We start from the raw sequence: 21,812 nt of genomic DNA, 5'->3' as shown, positions 1-21,812 counted from the left end.
GTAATGATTTCCTATATGGGAAAACAATCATTCCTCATACATCAGTGTTTCCTATCAGATCCCATACCTTGGAGTTCTTATTGCAGTGCTCAGAAGAAAGTATTAATCCTGGTAAGTTGCTGGGCAAGTCCAGGCGCCTGAAATACCACACCAAATTCCAGAATACGATGGGGTGATGATCTACAAAGTCTGCCACTGTTATTGCATGATCCCCTTCATTTTCAAGTAAGCTTTCAAGCTCTTTCCACACCACGAGAGGACTGAGGTAAGGAACTGTTATAGGATCAGGACTAGGCAAGCGCCACTCCAGGCCCAAGGAATCCTGCAGTAACAGAAAAAATGCCATTAAATGTAACTAATCTAATGAGTGTAACTGTCTTTACAAGGCCTTATAAATGCTTTTGTTCCTGTTGACACACACCAACATCTAAAAGCTACAACTAGCATTAGTTTAAATAATGTAACCTAGTATTTACTGTAATTTAGGAAGGCTAATGCTGTTACACATGCCTCTAATCTACAGCAAACATGAAAAAATGACTTTTAAGGTAGAAAAACTACACACTGTTGGTCCTTGCAAAGTAGCAGGCAGGCTACCAGTAGGAATGATATGGCTCATCTTCTGGTTTTCCTTCTCATCTTCCTCCAAAGGACCAAAAGTACTGATGCTCCTTGCTACAGGGTGACTTGTACATTCTGACCCAGAGGCATTTTGTCTTCTTCCTGAGGGGATCTGGATACTTCTGGCATAAACATTGTCATGCTGCTTAGATTTGCTAGAGGAGAGGAAAAAAGAAAAAAGAATCTCATCTTTTTTTGTTTTACTCTGAGTCTCCAACAGGTACACAGACAGAAATAAACTGGAAATAATGGACCTGACAGTTTGAATTCTGCCTTGTTGGTCACCACACTCATTCATGTTACAGTGCAGGATTTATTCCCCTTTGCACTGATGATGAACACAAACATCCTCAAAAGAGTTCACAAAACTTGCAGAATTACAAATGCCAACGTGAATTTTTATATCAGGCAGAGAAGGCAGGATGTGGCCAGCTGAGAGACAAGGGAGAGGAAGCAGAAAGATCCTCTCTTTGATCAATCTGTCCGCTTCAAAGAATATAATATAAATTTGTTTCAGTTGATTAAAATACATGCATATGCACAGAGAAGCTGAGGGATTTCTAGGCAGGAAATGCATATTTACCTATTTGAATTGATATCCTCTTGGACAGACATCAGGGATGGAGTGAGGCCAACAGTGGCTGTGGTGTTACAGGACTTCCCGCTCTGATTGGAGAACAGGGATGGGAACTGCATATTTTCTGTAGATGGGCTGGACTTCAGAAAATACCTGCAGGGAAAGCAAAAGCTTAACATTATCCAAAAACCCTAAATCTCAACAAAAAGCACTTCTCAATATCAGCGTTTAAAATTAAGGAAGATTGAAATATTGTTATTACCGTCCAGGCCGCCGAAGATCTCGGATTTCTATACTTAAAAAAGGCAGAAATAAATTGCCACAGAAGGGACATGTGGTGTTGAGATTTGAATCATCTGCTGTCCAGCCTGCCATGATTTCTTCATCGTGGACCAAACAGTCACAAGTCCGACACCGAGAACAGCTCGAGATGAGGACCTGCACAGGGCAGAACAGAACCCTCTAGAACATGTGCCCAAAAGCTACTTTTGTGTCACAAGCACTTTAAACTACAGCTGAAATCTTTGCCCTCTGATGAATATTCCTCCCATTTGCCTACAAGTGCATCCTCTTATTGCTTCTTAAATGAAAATCAACCAGATGTTTAATAATATTTCTATTAACAATAAAATGTTATCTGTAATCTGCAAGCATAAAAGTAAAGGAATATTTATGCAGCTACATAAATTATGATTAGAATTTAAACACTCTTTTGTGACTGTCACAATTATAGAAATGGCAAAAAAAATGCAAATGAACAGTCATTAACCTAAATCCAGTGAGTGAGGGCAGGGAGCAAAGAAAAAAGTGAAGAGCCACCCAAACCAGCCTAACAGTGAAAGGAAAAATGATCTTACTAGAAGTTACACCAAGAAATAGGTAGTTCTCTCCTCTGTAGTTTTAAGTATCCAGTGCTACTTCAGACTTGGTATTTTCACTTTGAACAAGTTTATCTCCACAAGGGATTTAGATGCCTGAATTCAATTGCATCCAAAAGCAAACTCTTGAGAACCGAAGCTTTAAGGGCCAAAAGATGTGACTGAAATAAAGATCTTCCTAGAGCAGGATTTGAAATGAAATCTACTTTGTGACAGAAATAACCATCTGTCTTTCAGTGTTTTAGTTTGAAGCTCTGAACTTTACCCGAGATACAGATAATATTTAAAGACAAATGCTCCAAGTCCATCAATGAAATCAGTAAATCATCCTGTACCTCCATGGCGTAGTTCTGGAACACGCTGGTACTGCTGGTGCTGCAGGAAGACACCAACTCTGATTTGTCAGGTAAAGGGAACTTGGAAAGAGAACCTGTTAACAGAAGAAACCCAAAGTACACCAGTTATTCAGAAAATGCATTTTTAGCACCCTGTTCTCCTGCTGAAACAATACTGCAGTTATAATAAAATGTGTGATGGGAGATGCAACAAATGAGATGCGCTGGTACAGAACTGTGGAGTGTGAGGCTGCCATCTGCCCAGCACCAAGCAAGGCAAAAATAAAAGCTACCAACAAACAATTCCCATATGTTCACTTCTCTGTTAACAACAGTTGGTAGCTCGGAAACAAATTTTAAGTAATTCATAGCCACACCTTCTGTGTGGACAAAAACTAGGGAAGGACAAGAGATTTGTACTCCAAATTACATCAGAAAGTGATAGAACAGTCATGACCAATTATCCAGCACAGATTAGAAAAAAAATCTACAGTCTGTCTGATAATCAGCTTCAACAGTGGCATTTAGAAAATTACAATGGATTTTTAAAAAGTATTTTTACTACTTTCAGAAAATAGAACCACACCAATGAAGTTACCATTACAATATTTTTATGGATGTTTTCTGGAGCTGTACAACTTACACAAATCAGGTGTTTACATGAATACTCAAGGACTCAAAGGGTTCCTGTTTGAGTAAGAGTTTTCTTTTAGTAAAAGAAAAATGTACATCTTCCACAAAAAGGACTAATGGCTAGTGTGATCCTAAAGTGAGAATTATGAAAGAACACCTTTTAAAACTGGATTTGTTCACATTGAAGAATGCCATGCAAAAGCTGTCTCTTACCACACTGGTCAAATTGCTTAGCAGAGCTATCATGGGAAGCTGAGCTTTCCAGGCTTGTCTTGCTGATGCTAATTCCCTTAATTTCTGCTGTGGTGTTCTCCTGAGGAGAAGCACTTTCAAAATCATTGCAAACATCTTCATCAGTGAGAGAAGTAGATTCTGAATCCAGGGCTCCAAGAGATGAAACACTTGCTCGGTCTGAGTTTTGATCCTGAGAAAAGAAAACAAGGTCCAGTGAGAGGATGAAAGAAAAGTAAAAATATTTCCAGAAAACAAAAAGGGGCAGCCTTCTTTGTCTCAGTAAATTCCAGGCATGACCCTCCATCCTTGGGGGCTCACAGATCTGCATTCAGAACTGATGCAAGACAAGGTAAGTCCCACTCTGGGTTAAACAGCTACACCAGGATTCCTCTTTAGAGTCTCCTAACAAAAATAATTAAGTGAAATCACACCCATTTTAATCCTGTGACTTTTTCACCCCATTGCTACAAGAATTACCAGCAGCTGTAGGAATACATTAGGAGAGACAAGGCAAGTGTCTCCTCATTCCCACAGACTGGGAACAAAAGTAATTTTTGTTTGAATTGGTAGCAGCAAACAACATTATAACAAATGACCTCAGATCAAAATTAGCTTTAAATTATTTTGGCATCCATTACAACCATATTTCCCCTTATTCATAAAAGCAATAAAGACTTCAAACAAGTATTTAAGTGTTTTTTCTTTAGGTTAAAGAGGGAAGCCAGAGCAGTCTTTGTCCTGTCAACACACTTATGTTCTCCCATGAAATATATTCAGAACTCAAGCTAGACTAAAATTTTATTCAGAATATTAAAATTAGGATTCTGGTATATCAAACATGACTAAAATAATTTAATGTACATAGCCTACAACGACATATGTCATGCAAGGGATTCATCACACGTGAGTCAGTAATTAAACCTTTACAAAGTTTTTTCCTTAATTTACAGGTTCTTAATAAACATTTACCTTTGCAGATGCAGCATACATTGCAAATTTGGAGTACCACTTGCTTGCTTTCTCTGCAACCCCTTTTCCAGCAGAGAACATGCTGCTTTTCAGAACATCAAACTTGGGAGTCAGCAGCGTGTCCAGGTTGAACGATGGTGATGACACGAGTGTCAATGCACTGGTGGTGTCCTGCTCCTTGGCTGGGCTGTTTGGGGAATAAGCTGGGGAAGACCAAAGCCTGTCCCTTGGCCTTTCCTCATTTTTTGTGTGGTAGCTCTTGGATTTGGTTAGACTGGGTGGCCTTGGGGAGTTTGGGGGAAGGCTGGACCTCCTACAAGGCTGGATGATGGTCGGGCTCCTTTTATTGGCGTTTCTGTCATCGAAGGGTTTTTGCAGCTCAATGCTTGGGGCACGACTGGACAAAGGGCTGCTCATGTTGTTCATGTACATGACTATTTCTTCAGCTAAATCTCTTCTTGCAGATGGAGTAGAAACACTTCTGTCATCATCATCCTCCTCCTCCTCTTTCTGCTGCTCTGTCTCAGCAACCAGCAGAGACAATGGATCAAATCCAGTTTCAACATCTGTTTTTTCAACTGGTTTTACTGGAAAGCTGCTCTTTCTTTGCAACCTTTTCGATTTTTCACTGGAAGTTTTCACTGCAGTAGGTGTTTCAGGTTCTGCATCCAGGTCTTCCAGATCAAAGATAACAGGAGATTCTGTTTTATCTGTAGAACTGCAATCAAAGGCTGCATCTTCATCGCTGGATTCCTTCTCCAGGCTTTCTCTCTTAGACTCTAAAGAGGAAGATCTGATATTCAGAGTTTTTGGCCTTATGCTTTTCTGTAATGCACTAGACAGAATTTTGGCATCAGCTCCCAGTTTTTCCACCATTTCTCCAGGGTTTGCTTCCTGGTTGATTCTGTTTATCATGAGTCCCACTAAGCCATCTCCACTCAGGTTCCGGCTCCTGCTTTCCCATGGCACCTCCCTTAAGTCAGCTTCCACTGCACTGTTGTGTCTTTTTCTTAAGGATTTACTTTTTAGAACTTCTGCTTCATTGGCATCCTCAAAAGATGATGTAAACAGCAATCCTACAGAACTCTCTGAAAAACAGATGGAACAAGGTGCTTTATTTGTTGGCTGTCTAAATGAAAGTACAAAAGAATCCAAATTTGTCTCATCTTCAAACATTTTACAACACAGAGATGGAATTCACTGTGTTGTGCCAGAGGTTGAGATGTTGAGCTGACTATGGTCTTAAGTTTTACGAAGGCACAGAAAATAAAACACTTAAGAAGGAGTAAAAACAAACATCCTAATGAGCATTTTGAGACATATCATGAAGTCTCAGCTGTATTTACTTCCCTCTTTTGGAGACATTGCTAAAGGTTTGGAAGCCAAGGATAGCACAGGTATTGAGGAAATTGTAAAAATAAGCATCACTTTCTAACTTCACGATTGAGAAGCAGAGCCAACAAAAGGAATTCTCGTCAGAGAAATCTCCATTGTCTTGCCAGAGCATAAGGATGCAGACTTTAAAGTATATTACAATATTTCACGCATAGCTGACAGTACCATAATAATTAGATCTGACATTACTAAAGACTCATGAAAATGTCTGAAAGTGTCTCTTTAATCTGTCTGCACAGAAACTCCTTGTCCATCCTGAAAGAATTTATTACTTGCTGGAGATGGTAATAAAAAACCCAAGATTTTGGTGTTTTGTAAGATGTTAACTACAGCGAAAAAAAATAGAAAAAACAAGAAAAAAAAATCTGGAAATGCAGAATACTCCCATGCATCTTCCTGACACAGCAAATGCTGACTCCAGCCTAAACTCCCTCCCCCACTTTTCATCAGCCACTGCTATTACAGCAATAAAATACTGCAGGTTCAGTGGACAACAGAACTTAGGAACAGTGCTCAGAACTCATTAGTAACTCATTAGTAAATTGGACATTTGTGTGTTTTCCCTGCACTCACCCCTGCTCCCCTGTGCCGCGGTGTTGCCAACGGTGCCGTTGAGCCGCACGATGCTGGAAGGGGCTTTGCCATTCCCCGAGCTCTGGTAATTCAGTCTGGGCAGGCAGTCCCCACTGCCTTTTGTGCTCTCCACTTCAGACACTGCAGACAGGAAAGGACAGAGTGTTCTAGAACCCAAGGAACACCCCTTAAATCTCACTACTGGACACCTCACACAGGATTAAGCGACACCTTGTTGCTCCCATCCCATGAGGCACAGGCCGGTATCTGCCTGGGCTGAGGTTTTCACTATGGAAATTTAACTCCCAGCATTACATCTGGAATGTTCTAAAAGCTAGAAATTCCATAAGCTGCTCTATACAGAATGCAAAAATCATTCCAAAATATGTGGTGGTTGTGAAGACCATCCCTGTTCCCTTGCATAGAAGAGGTGTAAGAGTATTTTTCTCCTCCCTTTGCAAGAGCTCAGCGTTACACAGATCTCATTTCCCCCAGGGCTAAGCAGGAGAAATGAAGTAAATGTGAATATTCATATTCAACTCTTTTAGATATCAAACAAAACCTCCATTGGAGGTGACTACCCAAAATAGACAATTACTCCTTCTAAGGAATTTCAGGCAACTTTAATATTATCAAGTTGTTTTCAAAAGTGCGAAATGTTTTAGCACATCCTATTATTATAACAGAGAGCCACATTTGTCTTAATTACAGCCAAAAGTAATAAATTAGGCAAAATTAATTTTCTGCATTCTCAAAAACTTTAGCAAACATAAATAACTTGGTCTGTAATCTTACATGTATGTTCTCATGATGATGGGTAAGACAACTTTTCAAGAAAACTGAAGAATAAAATACAAGTGCTGGAAGCAAGATTGTGGTGAAAACACTGAAGCAACTTATCTAAATCTGTATTTTCTCAGACTTTTATATCACTTGACAATGGGATAGTTAACCCAAATAGTAGGAGAAAGCCCACTGAAAAACTTAAACAATTATATTATTAGGGGAACATTTACTAAGAAGGGTATTTTCCATGAATATACATGGAAATCTGTAGTGCTTATATGATTTTACTACCCAATTTGATCTTTTATGTTCTTGCATGAAGTTGATGCAGCTCAACTGCAGTTGAAGGAAACAAGAGCAGCAGATGCAAAACCTGAAGAAAAAAACCCCATTCTATTCTGAAGCATCTCCCAAACTGAGAACTCCATGGAGCTGGGTAATTTAGACCTCTCAGACTTGCAAGATTTCAGCTGCTCTCCTCTTACAGGATTTATAAAGGAACCAGACTGGTGGAAAAGGCTTTTCTGTACATTATGCCTATAAGGCAATTTCATTTTTTTAAAAGACAAAAACATTAGGCTATAATTATCATTAAGCCTTTATGCTCCCATTATCATTTATTTGAAACAGGAGAGAAAAAAGAACCGTAATTTTCCAAATGAAACCATTAGACATCCAGAAAATTACACTTGGAGAAAGAACTTCAGGCATAAACTGACATTATCACACACACTCAGTGTGAGGAATCAGCTGCCCCACTGAGCTTTTGCTGGAATCCTTATTTATCCCCAATGAACCAGATATCTGTATCCACAAGATACGTACAAGAACTGGAGTCACTTTCTCTCTTGTCCTCCTTTTGTTCTTGGATGTCTTGAAGACAAGTTTTCCCTTGCTTGGCTTCTTCTTTGAGTGATGTGTTATTGGCAGTGTCTGAAAGTCCCCCTGTCAGTGCAGGGCAACATCAGAATAAAGACAGTTATGGTATTTAATAGTGTGACATTGTTCAGAGGAATAAATTGAATACCAACAGTAATTCAAAGGCCTCTTATCAAGAACATTCCAATTAACAGTGAACATTTTATCACCCAAAAAAAAAAAAAAAAAAAAAAGGATTGGCTTATTATAGTATAAACACTGAAGTGATGCTTTAGAGAATGAAATCAAAGGGGTAATGGGAAACATTTCTTTTTAAATACTAAACTAAAGCACAGTTTGACTTTAATTCTGTTGCCTGGTTTATTTGATCAAAAGGTCACATCTTTTCAAGAGCTCCAAGAGGCATCTAAACATGCTTTCATTTTGGGGTAAAATGTTTCTCAGAAAGATAAATGTTAATGCATGTGATCCTCCTGGTTTTACTCTAGAAAGTAAAAAAAAAAAATTCAACAATGCAGTGCCAAATATGAGTTTGTCTGCAAACTGGATTTAAATAAAAACAACCAACATCACCCCCACCCCTCCTGCAAACATTCAAGCCACTTATCTGGTCACTCTCAAGCCAAAACACTGCCCAAGTGTAATTAATAGTCTCTCATCAGGATCAAGAGGGTCTAACATAATTGAAAGTTTCTCTCCCTCTTTTCCCTAAAGAGGCTGCACTGAATGGCTACAGACAGGGTAAAAACCAGGCTAAAAATAAGAAAATATTCTGGAATTTATGGGAGTGTTTTTTGGATTTCTTGAGGAGTTAGCACACATTCCAGCTAAGAGACTTCATGCAAAGTAATCTTGAAAAATCAGATGATGTCAAAAACAAATGCTATTAATTATAGAAGTGACAGTTATTTCATTAAGGATTATTTACACTTACTTAGTTTACATGGTCTGAGTTGCAACCAACATTGCTAAGCTCTTGTACAGTGCTTTGCATGGCTGGCTTTCAATAAAGTGCTTTATCAGGAAGCTCAGCTCCATGAAGAACAGGCAGAAATAAACCAAAATTGTTCAAGGCCATCCATAATGTTAATGACAGAGCCAGAAGTAGGACAGGAGTCTCTGGAGTCCAGAGAAATAACCTGGCTATAAGGCATCATATATGTTCTGTTTGTCAGGGCAAAGATTTATTTGTACACATTTGGTGTCACAGACCAGCCCTGGCTGGAAGGACTTTGAAAGTTGAGTCAGATGACCCACATACATTTATAAAAGTATGTTGTAAAGGTTTTCCAAGGTCAGCCTGAACTAAACTGAACTGATTGCTGCTTTGCATTTACAACGTACTATCGTGCTTTACTACCAGGAAGTTATAAATACTATGGAAAGTACCTTTAAAAACTATCAATTACAGGCCATATGACCATTTGATGTTCACATTATCTAAGGCTTTATCGGAAAAAAAACCAGAAGAAACCCCCAAATTTAAAGCCTCACATATTTTACTTATACTCTAGATAAAAACAAACAAGACCATTGCAGGTGGTATGCAGAACCTGCAATCAGTACTGCAAACTCAAGGACTAGATCCAGTTGCCTCTTAGCTAACATTAAAAAAAAAGAGAAAATAAAAAAGGCAAGGCTGGACAGAAGTTTCTGCTAATTATAAGCCTGGTTATTGGATGAACTAGGATAATTATCACAACTTTCAGTTTCATATTTAGTTTCCATTTATTTTGTGAATAGTTGATACAATAAATGAACAGATTAGTTCAGATTGAAGGCCAAGAAGAGGCTGCTTTTTAAAAATTTTGCAGGATCTATTCAGCTTTTATCTCTAAAACAGTTTCATTGAACTCACAAAAGAAAGACTTTTGAAGTAACTTTCTTATCAATATGAAAATATTTAAAAAAGAAAGGATGTGAATACTCTACCAGGAACAGACGTATGTGCAGTGCTTGCTGGTAGCTTCTTCAATGCTTTTTTAAACTGTGCTATTCCTAAGACAACATTCCGTATTTTCATCCAGAGGAAATAACCACCTCGATTGCTTGAAGGCCAGGTGCTCTCCAGAACAGCCTATTTTGGAAATATCAAACCAAATAGTCATCCTCAGGAACAGTCAGGTGTGAAAACTTAAATTTCAGACTGAGTTACATTGGCAATAATACAGCAGATTCCTAAACCTACAAAACCCAAACCCACAAAACGACTATCTTGCGTTTATTTATCTCACAAGAAATGACAGAATCACACCTGAACTGCTCTGTTATTTTCCTCCCTCCTATTTTCTGGATAAAGAAACCTTTCTGTCCCCCCCTACCTTGTTGTAGTAGCCGTAGGTGATGGCGTTGGGGTCGATGCCAGCCTTCTGCATCTCGAAGAGCACGCGGACGGCGAGGACGGGCTGCCCGTACTGCCCGCACAGCTGCATCAGCACCCTGTAGCACACCTGCAGACACACAGCAGTGAGCCCAGCACCTCCACCTGCACACCCAGCCCTCCTCCTGCACCCTCACTGCTCTACCTCGTCAGGGGGGTCTATCTTCTTGGTGTGCATTTTCTGCAGCACGTCATAGGCGGTTCTCAGAGCCCTGACTTTGGAGTGGCACACCTTCACGTAGGCGGGGAGGCAGATGAACCACAGGCCGTAGCAGTGACGGAGCAAACACCGCGACCACATCTGGGGGATGGAGGAGTACTTCTTGGCAATTTTGTGGGCAGATTTAATTTCCTGGAAAGAAACACAGATTACTTATGTGTTTATATCTATATCACACAAAGCTACAGGTACCATTACATCTATGGAAATTGCAACAGTAATATTAACAATATAATAAAGTGGGAAGGAATATGAAAGCAGTGAGTGATACCAAAACAGTCGCTGTGTAATATTCCACTGCTAAAACCTTGCATTTATTTAAATCTCTATTACTTTGAAAGTTGGAGTCCCTCAAAGTTCTGGGCAGTGAAAAGCAATCAAAAGTGGATGTGGAAAAATTCATGGAGAGCAGTGTGAAGAATAAGGGAAGGGACAGGGACAGCACAGCAAGCAACAATCTGTACAAGGGGCCCTTGTAGGATATGGTGCAGGCAAGAAGCACACCCAAAGAACAATTAACACAGTGACCCCACAGTCACCAGACCAGTGAAGAACTGAAGAACCATCAGGCTGCAGCCATTGCCAGCCAGGCTTTACAGGCAAACTCAAGCTGTCCCCTGCCAAAGCACCTCAAGAACACCAGCAGGTACCTGTTTAGTTCTTCTGAACATGGGTGATGGGCTGTTGGGGCTACTGGCTTTTGAGGAGAGTTTGTTATTTGGTGCTGTGAGAAATCCTTCAGGTCGTTCAAACAGTTCTAGCTTTAATACTGGAAATCCATTATAGCTGTAAGAGAAATGTGTCAATTGTGGTAAGTCAGCTCCAAAGCAAACATGTCACATAATAGCAAAGGAAATCAACTACAGTTGCACCAGAGGCTTCCCAGGAAATAAACAACAAAAGTAAACCTTTAACAACATCACTGACAAAGTGGTTCACTAATCCCTCAGCATGGGTTCATATGCCTGCACAGTCTCAACCTGCTATTCAGGTGAGCAACTTAAATTGATAAATGTATTTACTGTTGTAGCATTTTCTTTAATTAATGTGTCAAAAGCATTAGTATTGATTCTAGTTAATAAAACAAAATAATCTGTGTGGCTTAGTCCCGGGTGAACATCACATGACTGAGGTTTATGAAAATCAATAGGAACAATATCAAACTATCTAAAAGATTAAACCAGATTAGATATAAAAATACTTCTCAGAATCAATGAAGAACCCAACCAACTCATCTGACATAATTACTAAATTAGTAACACTAGCTTCCAGTGATTGTTTCACATGTACTCTCTCTTTCCAAAGAGTATCTGCAGATTGTATCATTATCTGCACCAGCACCGCAGACTGGGCCCACTAATTTCAACTTTAGGCTTAAAAGGTGTCAACAGCACAATGTAATGTGATCACTGCCAGCTTTATTAAGTATTATTGCTTCTGTGTGCACACACACAGAATTAAAACTTTAAAAGAACTGCACGACAGCCGTTTCACACACACCTTTTACTTGAGCAACAAAGGGACAGGAACAATCTGTACTTCCTGATTCTCACAAGAACCTAGAAATTAAACCCTACAAGGGCAGCTGCCAGGAATTTGGCTGGCATCCTGCAGTGTCCTTAGGCTACCTGTATTGTAGAGGGTGCTCTTCCCCGTTTGGCAGGTGAGGGATCTCAGGGGGCGTTATGAAAACTGTGTGCTCACTCTTGTAGGACTCATCCAGCTCTATAAGTCGTGTTTCCCCAGTTTTGTCCATATCTATCTGGAGGAGGAAATTAAAAGAAGAAGAAGTTACCAGGGGCATTGTATTTTCTGCTGCTAACAGCTGGATGATCATCAGGACAGAGTCTGCATTAGCTTCAAGGAACAGCATCTTAAATGCAAGGACACCTTGCATTATAATGACAATAATAAGTGTTGCATTGGTTTTGTGAACTTCATCCCAACCCATTAATCAGTGTTTAATTGTATAATCTCAATTGTCTGTTTAAGTAAACATTTTAAGTAGTATGTAGAGACTAATCCTTCTGAACACAAACACTTCTAGAACAATGTTTCCAACTGCAGCAGTAACTTGAAATTTATTTTTAAATATAAAAATAAGAGCTGTTTTCTCCCTCTTAACTACTGAATACCAAGCTTTATCAAATTGTCTGATGCACACGGAAGGTACTACCAGCACCACCCACAACTGCAGTCACTTACACAGCATTTAATGTCTTGATAGTTTGCAGAGACTGCAGAAATACAAATGCACTCCAAGAGAATGGAATATAAATGTGTGACCCTACTGAAGTTAAAGGGAGACAGGCATAGCTTTGTTTTTCTAATTTAAATTACTTTAACGGTTTAAATGGCAACCAAATCACAGCCAAATGTTAGAATACTTCAAAGAAATGAATAAGCAACCTGTGGAACCCAAGAATTAATGTTTTTTCATGTCTCAAGAGTTTGGCAACAGAGAGTTAATGTATAAAAAGAAGCATGTTCCAGTTCTCTCCCTCCAGTGAGGTACAAATATAACAAGTAGTTTCAGTAAAATTCTTGAATATTTAAAGTTTGATAAACATACAAAGAGGTGTCCTTAATTACACATTTTGCTGCATGAGACAGATGGAAAGCATTAGCAAATTGAACCAGCCAAGCAGCAAGAACATATGGCTCCTGAGAAGAAGCAGTAAACGAAACCTTACTTGCAATTTAAATACTTCTAAGGATGTAAAAATCCCACAGCTACAAGTTTTACCAGTGAAACATAATAAAGCCAGTAGTCTAAATGTGTGTCAAATTGAGGTAATTTTTGAATTCCTGGAACAATGAAAACTTGTGAGACAATTTCACTGTATCTTTCAGTTGACAAAATGGGTAATCAATTACAATCTGCTGCTGCTGTCTAGGACCAAATAACAGAGAAGAGATTACTCCTCATCTTAAACTATTCTCACAAATTATTCAGGGCAGGGCTTAGCTGATATTTTATAGATAACTAATTTCACAGTACATAAAATTTGTCTCAAGCCAGTAGTCTGTAACTACCAGAAGAAAGCACTGTATCACCTTTCAACTCATGACATCACTCTCTCATCCAAAACCCTGTCAGATACTGGTTCACCTAATAAAAGATTGAAATATAAATATTTGCTTTACTGGAACAATTCAATTTTGATATCTGGTCTTGGCTACAGCTCTAGTTGATACAGCAGTCCTTGGCACACTTCCTTATTTTGACTCTGTACATTACTGGTAAGAACAGTATCAGAAATTAGGAGAAATCAGGGAGGAGAAGCAGGAAAGAAATGAGGCAAATGTATCATTGTGCAGAGAAATCCCACATGGGAACCTGCTCTCTCCTATCAGTGAATCTCCAGTTTCACATGCAATTCTAATGGCAAATCCTGAAAGCATTGCAATGCCAGTGCCTCAGTTTCCCCTCTGCTATCCCTGGCACAGAAGTAGCTGCCCCTCAATAACCCTGAATCAAATCCTCACTGCCAGTAATGGCAGTTGGAGAAGTGTACGTGCATTCTGGAAAATTTGCTCTCACCAAACTGCCAGGAGCATTTTTTATAGTGGAAAGAAGCTGTCCAGGGCATCAAGCAGCAAAATACCTGGCACTAGAACAGACAAGTCTCTGTTTCAGCTGTATAAATGGCTACTTAACCTTTTCTAAAAGGTGAAAGCTCCAACTGCTCCACACATTACGTGCAGTCTCACAGTGACATCAGCACCCTAAGCATGACTTTTTTGAGAGAGATGTCTGAGTTCCCAGACAAGATAACTTCAGTTTCGGGCATCAACTTCAGCACCCTCAAACCATTCTATAAAATGAAATGCAACAGATAGAATCTGACACTTACACAATCATTGCATTCTGAATTAAAATCCTTTTTAACATCAGCCAGAGAACTAAACTGCAGCACAGAGGAAACCAAGTGCTGCTCAGCAGTTCAGTCACTGGCATCTATTTCTGTCTAGGAGAGCTCTTGTTTCATGCACAAATTGGCACATGGCAAAGCAAGCACTGTATGTTGAAAGGTTTCTAACAGAGCTATGGGACTGACTCAACGTTACAGAAATATTTGTGATTAATTCAATTTACAAGCCATGAATACCTGCAAGTCATGCTACAGAACTGGGAAGCAGAGTTCTGAAAACTGTTACGACTAAAATATTGAGAGTAGCAAAAGCTATAAAGAGCATTAAATATCATTATCCCATGCTTTTATTTCACTGTTTGCAGACTTCTTTTCAAAATAGCTCCTTCTAGCTCTTCTGCACTTCCATGGAAAAAAGTCATAAATAGGAACTGTAAATAGCAGTTATCAGTGTTCAGTATTAATTCCCATGGAACAAACAGCAGGTGACCCACTTTCCAGGAAACTCCAGACAACTACAGCCTGCTTAAACAGCAGTGTCCCAGAAAAGAGTGCTACAGGTAGCCAAGAAGAAAGATGACAACAAGGTGTGGAATTTCTTATAATATTCATAGAAATAGAGATGCAAGATTCTGGGTTTCAGTTCAGTCCTCCTTGCACTTCTTACAACAGGCTAGTATTTCGGAAGTTTACATACCAGTGAAGATTAGCACCTCTAATTTTTCTCATGATGTTTTATTTACATTCAAGAATTTGTAGCAAAAAAATGGAATGAAACCCAACAAAAAAAGGTAAACAGAAGGCTAAAATGATAAGAAAATATGAAAGTAAAAGCAAAAACAAACTTGCATTTCAAATACAAGTACTTGTATTTGTACTTTATCAGATAAGGCAGACAACAGCAGAAGTTAAACACTGTATTCACACTGAGACTTGCTTACTTTATCCACACAGTCATCAAAGAAGGCAAGGCTGGCATCCTTGTCACTGACAAAAGAACATTCCTCAATGAAGCGAATGAACATCTGGGTTTTGGTCATCAGGGTGTAGAACTTCTGATGGGAGCGGTCTCTGCTCTTGAGAAACCCTGCAAAGTGCAATCAGCAGCACTGTCAGAACACCCAGAATGAAACACCCCTCACCAGAGCCCAGTGTAGATTCTGTTCATGTCCAAAAGCATTCCTGCAATCTTTGCCACTACTGTGCAATTTTGCCTGCACTTACATTTCCCCCATCATTTACAACACTAACATGCAACTGTTTTTATTCTGTAGATAAAAGAAAATAAAAAATAATAGATTAATACACACAAAACAAGTTTATAACTTTTCACCTTGTAGCTCAAAGAGAGAACTTGCATCTGTGGCTGTTTCAGAGGGTGCCTCTGTTATTGGCCTGAGATAAGACCTGTAACCTTTCAGGATTGAAGCCATGAAACAGAGAAACGCTTCCTGGATCTCCAGATCTAACAGATGCAATTTCTTCCCAGAATTAAAATCATAATCATTCATTGCCAATTCCATTAATGCATCTTCTCTTGGTCGCTGTTGCACTGTGAACAAAACAACACTACAGTGAGATCACTTTTTTCCCCCTCAATACTGGCCAAAAATATTCTCTTTATTTTACTAGATTCAGTGATTACTGAACTCCATTACATTTGAAATAAGTTAAAATATACCCAAATTTAATCAGGACATGAGACAATGGATTCAGCTTGACCTTCTGTACCTCACGTATCTGTGGCTAACACCAAAAGCAGGATGCACTGGTCAGCACAGGAGTTACTACAGTAACAGAACCAGTGTGGACAGAGCTTTAAAAAGCCCTCAAAGAAAGCTGTTTGTAAAACCATGTGAAAATTTAGACAGCAGCTGATTAAAAAGCATATTTTCAGGACAAACACATGGATGGGATGTACTTTTTTTGATTGTGCCTCTCATTTCAAAAAGCAGACAACACTCATTAAATACTGACATAGACAGAAAATCACCACTTAGAGGCAAAGTGGAGCCATTAAAACACAACACTGCAAAATGCTGCTACAGACAAAATGTGGCTCTAGCAAAACCTGCATTCTTTAATTAAGTACTTGTATCAACATTTTAAAACCATCAGAACTCTAGCTGAGACCTGACTGCTACACACAGAGTTTGGTAACATTCCAAAAACATCTCAGGAAAGTGAAAGGATGGTTTCACCACTGTCTTTCCACATCATAAAATTATAGCCAACCTTACCTCGATATCATTTTTAAGCAACCTACTCTGTAATAAGATTTAAGTTCACTACAACTGTATTTTTACATGCAGAACATCAGGTTTTGATTTTTTCTAAAAAAACCCTTGCAGAAAAATATATCAAATTTCTGAAGCATCAGATAATTTTCAGATAATTATTCATTTTAGGTGAGGTACTATTAGCTTGAGTGTCAAAGTAATTCCACTTTTAATTGCCAAGACATCAGAAAACTTTAAGCAGACCTTGAAGATGAAAAAAAAAAAGTCTTTATTATGTCCTGGCCTATTCTTTGCTTTGCTTTCCTATTCCCTTCTCATAGAAACTCTGCTCTTTTTCGTTTTGTATGAGGCTAACATTAATAGGAAAGGACCTCTATTCAGTACTGCCTTCATATAAATATGAAGTCTCCTCTGTCCCAAAAGTCCCCACATAGTTTCTAAATCTCTGGATTTAGAGCAGAGATTTTCCCACTCTGTAAAAGTAAATGTTTAGTGGAACTGATAACTTTGGAACATATTGAATTTGCTACATTTATCTGTTTTTGTGGCACACTGTGCTCAGTGTAAAGCTTACTATGTACTTTCCCACTCACATTCTGCCAGTTGCTGATATAAAGTATTTAAAGTGTTCATCAGATTTTTACAAGGTTTCTTTGGTAAGATCTTCCATGCAATAGCTTTCTTGTCTCCAGTTCTGGAAAGAAAAAAACAAAGTAAGCACACACTGGAATGTGTTCAGAGCATGTTCCATCCAACCAGAGAAAGAGGCTTCACTCCATTAGAACTGGACTGAGAAGGATTGCAAACCAACTAACAAAGTCAAATTTGATTTACTGTGTGGAGATCTGATCAGAGCCATCCAACCAGTGCCCCGTATTTCAGGGTGATGATTACACTGCCACACTCTTCACACTGAAATCAATCCAGTTACAACTCACCAGAGGTAGATTAATGGTATTAAGCACCTGTTATTGCACCAGCAACCACCACTCATGCCATGTTCTGAGCTCTAATTACTTAGGTAATTATTACATGCTCTAAAAACTGGCATGGACAGAAGGAAAAGAAATTGAAAGAAAAACTAAAACACCCCTCCAAGTTTTGCAGTTTTGCCAGAAAGCCAGTTTTTGCTTTTGAAAATAAGAAGCAGAAAAAAAATTAACACAGAAGAAAAACTGGTGATAAAAACTTACTGAGAAATGGTGTTGGTATCCAGGTCAACACAGCTGACATCGGGTGGGGGGTCATAGAGATCAAAGTATCTGGAATCAATTCCCACTATGAAGGGGCACGGGGCGCTCAGCACGTCTGCCAGGGCCAGGGGACACAGAGGGATATACGGGCACGGCCAGTGGAAGGGAAATATCATCTTGGAAAACACAGAGACAAAAACACAGGTTAAACACGTGCAGCAGGGCCTATGCAAGAATATACCACACCTCACTATCTCTGAAATTATTTAACATGGCAGATTGTTATTACTGAGAGTCTAGATGTAGATTGTTAATTAAAAACCGCACTAATTCCTCTAAAATTCGATTTGTAGGAAAAACAACTTCAGAATCACAGATTACACACAGCAGAGACAGCAAACAATGCTTAGTGATTACAGGCAGGGAAAATCATGCATTTAAAACTCCAGAGGAATATATACAGTGCCAGTTGGGAAAATCAGGAACTCTTACTTAATGCACTGTGATAATCAGACACTTATTTACAATATTTACACAAAGAATCAACAACAATTTATCTTCTATCTTCACAGGATATCATTACAACAGCAATTTTTCTCTCTAGCAATCTTCACTCTAATTCTTATTTTTAAGTAACCTCTAAGTTTAACAGCACCAATACTAAATCTAGATTTTATCTCAGAAGCATTTTCTTTCAGCCCTTTTCCAGGTGTATGACTAAAAGCTGGTACTTACAGAGACCAAAGCCTCTGTCACACTCGTGAGGACAGAAGGTCGCAGTGAGTGGATGAGGATTTTATGTTCTGTCACAGCAAACACCAGCAGAGTTACTGCATTTTCAGGTCCTAAATTCTGAAGTAGTGTAGAAAACTTGCCACCACTGTTGCAGGACATAAACACACCGGTGAGTTACAAGGGACAGTAAAAAAAAGAAATGTTCAATAATAAAATAAATGGAAATCTGCAAATCTTTCTTTTAGAGAAGATTACTTGGTAGAATACTTGGCACACTTCACTGTCCAGTGAGGAATGGTTATTTCCCAGCAGTAACCACAATTCCTTGAGACTTGACTCAGTCTAGACCATTTTCAAGACACAGGCATGACAATTTTTCTTTTTGAAAAGCAATTTACAGAGAGACAACATGTGTTTCTTTAATCAGTCTCTTGCACTGAGACATGGAAGTCAAGACAGTAATAGAACTCCTTCAACTCCCTTCCAAAATAAAAAATTGAACTACCTTGGGAGCCCAGGGATCAGCTCCTAGAAAAGGGATCTAATAATCCATGTTCTTCCTCAAGAACTACTAAAATGATTTTAAACACCCCCCATATACATTGTAAATTAAATGTGTATCCTTGTCAGGGTGCAGGTCTAATCACATGAATAAACTTCAGATCCATCAGCTTCCAAAGGCATCAGACAAAGTGAGTTAATTTACACAACTGCAACTCAAAACACCAAATCTTTTCCATAACACAAATCCAAATACATCTCACAATTAACAAGATACTGCTACTTGCCTCAGTGGGAGTGGTGATGACACAGGCTGGCTAAGAATCAGGTTATCATGTGGAGATAGCTGGGGAAAGATATTTTAAAATAAATTATTTTTATTGTGAACTTTGAAAATATAAATTACACAACTGTAACAAAGAACACTGAAAAATAATTCAAATTAAGCTGAATCTTGTATATCTCACTTGTGCATCACTCTAAGAAGTGCTGTGCAATGATATGCACCAGGATCTTTTAGTAAAAACTGGGCAAAACATGATCTTCCATTCTTGGCCAGAACTGAATACATTGCATATTCATAAAGAAGACTTTAAGCTAGCTAATGCTGCAAAAATTTGAATATATGAACTGCTGAAAAATGAAGTCTTCTGTACTTTAAGAGCTGTGAGAACCCATAGTTCATACACAGCTTTCAGGAGCTGGGGGGAATTCTTTCTGGATTTAGGGGTAAAGAGAGGGATAAAAATTCATAAAAGGGAGAGATGGCAGGTCATAATGTAAAGCCATATTTTCTTCAGAAGACATGAGAATAAGGCTCTTGGCTGGTAGAAACTGCTCAGCTCTGATAGAATCTTGAAAATTAGCATTAGTTGAAGATGCAAGAAGATCCTATTAAATCACTTTTCTTTCTTACAGTGACATGGCATCGAGCAAATCATTCCCATATTCAGCATGAACAGGAAGACTCAGGTAAGTACAAGAACAGCAACAGAAATCAGTTTATCAAAGCTCAGGGGATGTTTCCAGCCATGATAAATCCAGGGTAACAAGATACCAGCTGGCTTAATCCTGCCTGCATTTTCTGCTGTATAAAAGCAGTAGTAATTCAGCTACAACTCGTACAATGGAGCTGCAAGTTCAGCCAATTTTTAGTAAAATTTCAGGTTTAGGGTGTTTCACCACTGCAGGTGAGCAGGTAACAGAAGCCAGAAGACAAGACTGATGACACAGAAACACAAAGTGCCCTAATGCTGTGCCTGGAGACCCACCAAGCACAGGGAATTACAGAGAGCCTGCAACGCTCTCCCTGCACGCCTCACACCCCAGCTCCCTGACAGATGTGGATGGCCACACCACAGGCTGCATTTGCCAAGTCAGTCCCTTGGGAGCACCAGCACCATTAGCTTGGTCAGTGGGAGAATTCAGAGGATTCATTTTTTCAGCCTGAGGCAAACCTTCATAAACCACCCTCTGAAAGGAAGCATCAGCCTGATGTCCTCTGACTTCTGTGCTTCAGCACAAGCACATAAACACAATTAAACATCTATTCAAGGGGCACATCTCCCTCAGGCAGAAGGGGCACTTATTACCCCCAGAGGCAGAAACATCACTCCACATGCTCCTGAGGTCTGCAGGTGGTGATGCATTAGCACAGCAGCCTCTGTGCAATGAGGGGATGTGGGACACAGATCCAGCAGATCTCAGGTCAGGGGAACCCATCAACACTGGCAAACAGGAACATTCCAGAGCATTTTACTAATGGCTATCACTTCTTTGAGACTTAAAAGTTCAATTGCTTAGCAAAAGACTACCACTTTTTCCATTAGCAGGCTTCAGAGAGAAATGGAATCCTGAAAGTTTGCCATTTTCAATGCAGGCATTTCCCACACTGATTTTGAGGAAAAGTCTAAGGTACAATCACCTGTGATTTTATTCAGTGCAGTTTCAAACACAACTTAAGTCCCTGGAAGGAAGAATTTATTCACAGATCTCAATTACCACTGCCTACAATAAAAGCAGTGTTTTCTCCATCTGTACTATCAGCTCCTAAAGCTACACTAATTTAATGCACAAACATTTTGAAAATAAAATATAACAGACATAATTTTCACATCACTTATATCTAAATCTTCAGACTATGTTCTAGGACACAAACTCATACATACTTTGACAAAATTCCCTAAAATTTCAGACTAAACCATTAAATGCTCTTCTCTGAACTAAATTACTATCTCTGTAAATAGGTGTTTAGTGTTTCCTAGTACAAATATTTTATTGAATGTGAACAAAAACCCCTTAAATAAGAAGTAAAAATGCTGGGTTTTGAATTGAAAAAAATCAGAAGGAAAAGGATGTGCAGGATACAGTTTCAGTATAACTGTTCTCTAATCCCTTTTCAGTAACAGTAATAAATATCACTCCTTTAGAATACACTAAAGAGGATCTTCAATATTCAGTTCATGCTAGAGAGACATAACCCAGGATTGTATTTGCTCTGAAAGACTTCACTACCATATGGGCTACACAATTAAGGCTCAGAACTCACAGGGCTCTCCATATTTTATGTTATGCAAGTAATAACAGAGAACAGCATCATTTTGTAACTACTGAATCAAACCACAATTGGTAGAGCACTGGGACTGCACAGAGCTCTCTTTTCTCTGCAATAAAAACTTTAGCACATCTCTACCAAGTTCACCTCTTCAGGAGGAAATAAAAAGATTTAATAACACTTCAGAAGTCCTCCAGACCAGGATTTTTTCTCTCCTACGAACAGGGCTGGAAT

General features: G+C 39.0%; 1 protein-coding gene across 3 annotated transcripts in view; it reads right to left on the bottom strand.

The window, feature by feature from the left end:
* DENND4A (DENN domain containing 4A) overlaps positions 1-21,812 on the bottom strand; it is a 48,321-nt gene that overhangs the window by 6,234 nt on the left and 20,275 nt on the right. For all 3 annotated transcript variants that reach the window (XM_063412711.1, XM_063412713.1, XM_063412710.1), the window contains 20 exons: positions 19,312-19,370; positions 18,524-18,668; positions 17,789-17,964; positions 17,189-17,289; positions 15,689-15,907; positions 15,297-15,442; positions 12,109-12,242; positions 11,131-11,266; positions 10,406-10,612; positions 10,202-10,330; positions 9,813-9,957; positions 7,827-7,946; positions 6,216-6,356; positions 4,248-5,335; positions 3,258-3,468; positions 2,412-2,506; positions 1,461-1,636; positions 1,205-1,351; positions 566-776; positions 68-322 (listed from right to left, as the gene is read on the bottom strand). In XM_063412711.1, coding sequence (XP_063268781.1) covers positions 68-322; positions 566-776; positions 1,205-1,351; positions 1,461-1,636; positions 2,412-2,506; positions 3,258-3,468; positions 4,248-5,335; positions 6,216-6,356; positions 7,827-7,946; positions 9,813-9,957; positions 10,202-10,330; positions 10,406-10,612; positions 11,131-11,266; positions 12,109-12,242; positions 15,297-15,442; positions 15,689-15,907; positions 17,189-17,289; positions 17,789-17,964; positions 18,524-18,668; positions 19,312-19,370 — 4,041 coding nt within the window. The remainder of the gene's footprint in view (positions 1-67; positions 323-565; positions 777-1,204; positions 1,352-1,460; positions 1,637-2,411; positions 2,507-3,257; positions 3,469-4,247; positions 5,336-6,215; positions 6,357-7,826; positions 7,947-9,812; positions 9,958-10,201; positions 10,331-10,405; positions 10,613-11,130; positions 11,267-12,108; positions 12,243-15,296; positions 15,443-15,688; positions 15,908-17,188; positions 17,290-17,788; positions 17,965-18,523; positions 18,669-19,311; positions 19,371-21,812) is intronic.

The sequence above is a fragment of the Prinia subflava genome, chromosome 15, assembly GCF_021018805.1.
Source record: "Prinia subflava isolate CZ2003 ecotype Zambia chromosome 15, Cam_Psub_1.2, whole genome shotgun sequence".
Lineage (NCBI taxonomy): Eukaryota > Metazoa > Chordata > Aves > Passeriformes > Cisticolidae > Prinia > Prinia subflava.
This window is presented reverse-complemented; position numbering and strand designations above follow the sequence as displayed.